This window comes from Lygodium microphyllum, chromosome 15 (assembly GCF_053477565.2).
Source record: "Lygodium microphyllum isolate KBCC chromosome 15, Lygodium_microphyllum_v1.1.10, whole genome shotgun sequence".
In the NCBI taxonomy this organism is placed as follows: domain Eukaryota; kingdom Viridiplantae; phylum Streptophyta; class Polypodiopsida; order Schizaeales; family Lygodiaceae; genus Lygodium; species Lygodium microphyllum.
In genome coordinates, this window is record NC_141149.1 from 151464914 (window position 1) to 151469609 (window position 4696).

Genomic DNA, 4696 nt, shown 5'->3' on the forward strand with positions numbered 1-4696 from the left:
AAGCCCACCAATCATCACTTTTAGCTTTTTCCATGCCCCAAAATCTACTTAATGCCGCATACCATTAGGGATATGGCAATTAAAAAATGTACAAAGCATAGATCTACTTATAGATAATCTATATAGGTCAATATTGGCGAGTGTTGGAAACTGTATGAGTGTGTTGAGTCTCAATCCTTCTCAAAATTCATTAATTGGAATCATACAAAAATCCCAACAACCATAGCATAGTCCAAGTGCCATCACTTGGCATATTCAAGGTTTGTTGATTAGGTCTCTATGTGCCTAACGTCACTATCATTTTGGAATATGATCACAATGAAAAACCTCAATCTTGGTTACAATCGTAGTAATGGGACTACCCCTAATGTAGTCACAAGCCCAATGTCATTTTCAAATATGATTACAATGTAGAACCTCGATCTTGGTTGCAGCCACATTAATGAGACTATCCTTGATGTAGTTGCAAGCCCACCAATCATCACTTTTAGCTTTTTCCATGCCCCAAAATCTACTTAATGGCCGCATACCATTAGGGATATGGCAATTAATACATGTGCAAAGCATAGATCTACCTATAGATCATCTATATAGGTCAATTTTGGCGAGTTTTGGGAATTGTATGAATGTGTTGAGTCTCAATCCTTCTCAAAATTCATTAATTGGAATCATATAAGAAGCCCAACAACCATGTTACAATGTCAAAATATATATTATTGCACTAGGAACAATAAGGCAAGGCACTAGTACTTGGAAGTGGTTGTAGTGAGGTGATAGCTTGGTGAAGAATTGTAACATTAGAGGTATCTGACCTACTATTGATAGCCTACCAATTTTTTGAATAGGATACATCAATTATTTGATGGATGGACTTTTTTATTGTTACTAATTGAACACATCTAGTCATTAGATTGGATGTGACATCCACCATTGGTCACAAATCATGACATATTCAATCTTTGGTCTTTCATCGAGCATGTCCACAAAAGTAAGCCATGCTACTCATTTTTTGAAGAGCATGTTGATTATTTTTCTAATCTAGGATGGGGCTCGCAATATTTGGGAAGCATTATGGATTACTCATTTCTTATTGTCATGTACTTGTCATGATGTATTACTTTATGAATTCTGTTATGTTACATGGTTTATGTCATGGTTATGAGTAGTTATGAACTACTCGCTTTTTGTTGTAACGTACTTGTCATGGATTAGGTGACATGGATTTTTTAATGGATTATGAGTAATTATGTATGATACTGTGTCATGGATTATATCATGGAGTACTCACTTCCTTTGCACTTAATTGACATGTACTTGGTTATGAGTAGTTATAAACTTCTCACTTTTTGTTGTTTTGTGACATGGATTATCCAATGGTTATGAGTAGGTACGCACGCTTTTACCTCCGGCAAATGGCTCCACGCACTCGCAGCCATCCTTCGTCGGATGTCCATTCGCGAAAAAATACCAGAGTAAGATGCCCTATTTAATATTTGTTTAGGGTTTTCTTGACGTTCATTATTGATTTCTCACATATTGTATAGTTCCGTTTCTTTTTTTAGATTGCATCATCTCCTCGACGTACTCGTAGAGGGGTTCGGGCGGCAGGTGCATCTCAAACATCCATCGAAAGAGATGTGCCGAGCTACACTTTTGGTTTTGTTAGTAAGCATACTCCTAAGATGTGATACTTAATAGAATGTCACTTTACATAGGAAAACCCACCATACATGGAGATCACACTGCCTTATGGGTCTCTTGCCCGTCAGTGCCGTGTTGATATTCTTTGTCCGAAGAGGCATGTCAACATAAAGAGATGGGCAAGGATGATACAGCATTTGAAGGATGAGCATGGTATCCACTATGATATTCCATGTCGAAAGACCGGCCGTCCCATAGGCACACAGCATGCTCGCCATACTGTTGGTGCTTGGCACTGCCAGGCAGAGGCTCAGTTCTCCAACCTTGAAAGAAAGTTGAGTTTGGCCCGGAGTAAGTACGAGAAGGCTCAGTATGTGAGAGCGAGCTCATTATGGGACTTACTCGAATATGTTAAGCGTACCATGGAGAGGCAGGAGTATGTGGAGGCATTTGTGAGTAGACAGATAGGCAAATATGATTCCAAAAGAGATGAGGATGTGCAGAGAACTCAGAGTCGAATAGCGGATGGCTACCAAAAACATGTAAGTCTCTTACCTGATATTGTTTTTTCTTCTATAGTATCATATGCAAATGCAATTTTATTACCTTGGCCTTGAGTTTATCATTTTTTATATATGTATATTCACTCACAAGTTGCCTTCCTTAGAAACGACCTCGCACACGAGAGTCTGAGGATGTGCCTCATATTGATAATGAGGGTCAAGTCCTAGACCACCATCCTGAGTTGCAGACAGTGGAGCAAAACTTTCAGATGGAGATGGATAGCTTATTGCGGACTGGTCCTCCATCCACTGGCGATGTTATGGATTTTCATGTTAGTTTATGGGCAAGTTTGTAGCTTATGGTTATGGTTATGGATTATGTTATGGTTATGCTAGGATTACGATGGTTATGTTAAGGTTATGATTATAGTTGTGGTTATGGTTATGTCATGTCATGGTTATGCTATGGTATGTTAGGTTATGGTTATGTTATGTCATGTTAGGTTAAGGCTTTAGGATTATGGTTATGGTTATGGCATTGTAGGGTGAGGGGAGTAAGCGCTTCACGTCGCTCCTCCTATCACCTCGACCCACCCCAATCACCATCTCCTCCCCTCGAGTATCCAAGTGACGCATCCCATTGCATATTCGCAATTGGATGTAGTTCGGTTAACATCTTTAAGAATGGCTCTCCTGTCAAGACGAAGGGGCAAAAAAGTGCCACCTCAAGGTGTGTTCTTATTAATTGTAATGCTTTCATTGTGTTGTATTTCTTGTACTTGTGCCTAGTTGCATTGTGTGTGGTTGCTTTCTGGTATTATTTTAGGTTAGAGAGTTCCGTACATATCGAGTTCGTGGCTCTATGTTCAAAACTCCATGTGGATATCGACCATGCTTTGTTGGATGCATTGTGGTGCGTAGAGGAAGCATCCACCCGTACTATGAATTTGTTCGCCATGTAAGTTTACTAAACTAGTTATAGCTTTCTTGGTGGTTGCCTGATGATTAGGGCTAGGGTTTTGTTATTTTACTAAACTAATTTTGGCTTTCATTCATAGTTGGATGGAGTATGTGATTCCAAGAGAGCACGTGCATGATGTATGTTTCGTGGATAGTCTGTGGTTTCCATACATCAATATGGTTGAGCCACAAGACGATGGTTTTTCGTTGAGAAATTACTTTGATAGCTGCGATCCCACGAGGGCCACATTTATATTTCTTCCAGTGCTTGTGAGGTTTGTAGTCCCTTTATGCATGCTTAATGGAAATGACAAATCATAGCCCTTTGATGCACTAGTTTTAATAGCAATCTTTGATGTACATGTCACATTGGTGCCTTTTTGTGGTCTTCAACCCTATGCTAAAAAGGTTTGAAAAATTACAAGGTGATCAGGGCGCCATCCTATGCCTTGACTCGTTGGAATGCACTGATTTCACGGCATGTCTACCTTATGTACACAGGTATCTTAACAATCTATATGCATCCATGTAATATGTTGTGTCGCATATATATTATGTTCATCCCTTTTGTGTCTATGTTTCAGGGCCGTGTTTGCATTATCAAGGCTTTGTACTGACCCATCGTGTGCCAAGTTTCTATCGGACGTGGATAAAATGAAGCTCATCCACATTAAGGTGTGTCACTATAGTGTTAAAGTAATGCTGTCACTTAGAAATGTAACATAGGGAAGTTGACATAAAGATGACTAGAATCTCTTTTCACAGGCCCCTCAACAAATAAATGCAGTAGACTGTGGATTCTATATGATGGCTTTCATCAGACTACTCATCGAGGGTGGCGTGGTTGGGAAACCAACCAAAAACTAGGTAAGCCTATACTGGTATAATTGCTTTTGCTATGCGACTTTGAATGGTCTAGTGTGCATACGCCAATCCATAATTAACTTATCGTATTGCAGTTAACAAGAAAATGGTTCAATGCCCCCTACGTTACAACTTTGAAGGAGGACCTTTACCAGTGGGCACTTGGAGTGTTGGAGAGGTGATCTTGTGTGGATTATATGGTTATGGACATTTACTTGGTTTGTGGCAGTCATGGACTTATGGTCTCACTTATGGTCATGTACTTGGTTTGCGGCAGACATGTACTCATTTGTCAAGGTCTTATGGTCTCTTATGTAATGATATATATGCAAGGTTTCAATTGTGTTGTTTTTTTATGTAAAGGTTTCTTTTATGTCAAGTTTTTTTATGCCAAGGTAATGCTTTCATGCTATGGTTTGGGGTTTATTACATCATGGTTTCACATGGGCAAGTTTGGGGTTTATGCTATGGTTTAGGGTTTATAACGTCATGGTTTCATTTGTTAAGTTTTTTAATGCAAGGTTTCATTTGTTAGGTTTTTAAATGTCAAGGTAATGCTTTTATTACGTCATGGTTTATGCAAGATTTCATTTGTTAAGCTTTTTTATGTCAAGGTAATGCTTTTATGCTATGTTTTGGGGTTTATTACGTCATGGTTTATTACGTTGTGGAGCTATTCTCCTCCATCTACTTGCTTTTATTTTCATGCAACACTTAGTGACTATTAA

At 38.9% G+C, this 4696-nt stretch overlaps 1 protein-coding gene across 3 annotated transcripts; it reads left to right on the forward strand.

Annotated features, from left to right (window-relative positions):
• Positions 1-1166: 1166 nt before the first annotated feature.
• LOC148025229 (uncharacterized) lies at positions 1167-4283 on the forward strand. 3 transcript variants are annotated; one of them, XM_087693823.1, is made up of 9 exons: positions 1167-1472; positions 1563-2183; positions 2309-2874; positions 2971-3102; positions 3203-3379; positions 3530-3605; positions 3689-3779; positions 3870-3971; positions 4064-4283. In XM_087693823.1, the coding sequence occupies exons 2-3, from the start codon at positions 1731-1733 to the stop codon at positions 2498-2500; spliced, it is 645 nt and encodes a 214-aa protein (XP_087549949.1). In that variant the 5' UTR covers positions 1167-1472; positions 1563-1730; the 3' UTR covers positions 2501-2874; positions 2971-3102; positions 3203-3379; positions 3530-3605; positions 3689-3779; positions 3870-3971; positions 4064-4283. The 3 variants fall into 3 exon arrangements, with proteins under 3 accessions (XP_087549949.1, XP_087549948.1, XP_087549950.1); XM_087693822.1 differs by having other exon boundaries at positions 1167-2183; XM_087693824.1 differs by having other exon boundaries at positions 1167-2183; positions 3538-3605.
• The last annotated feature ends 413 nt before the right edge of the window (positions 4284-4696 follow it).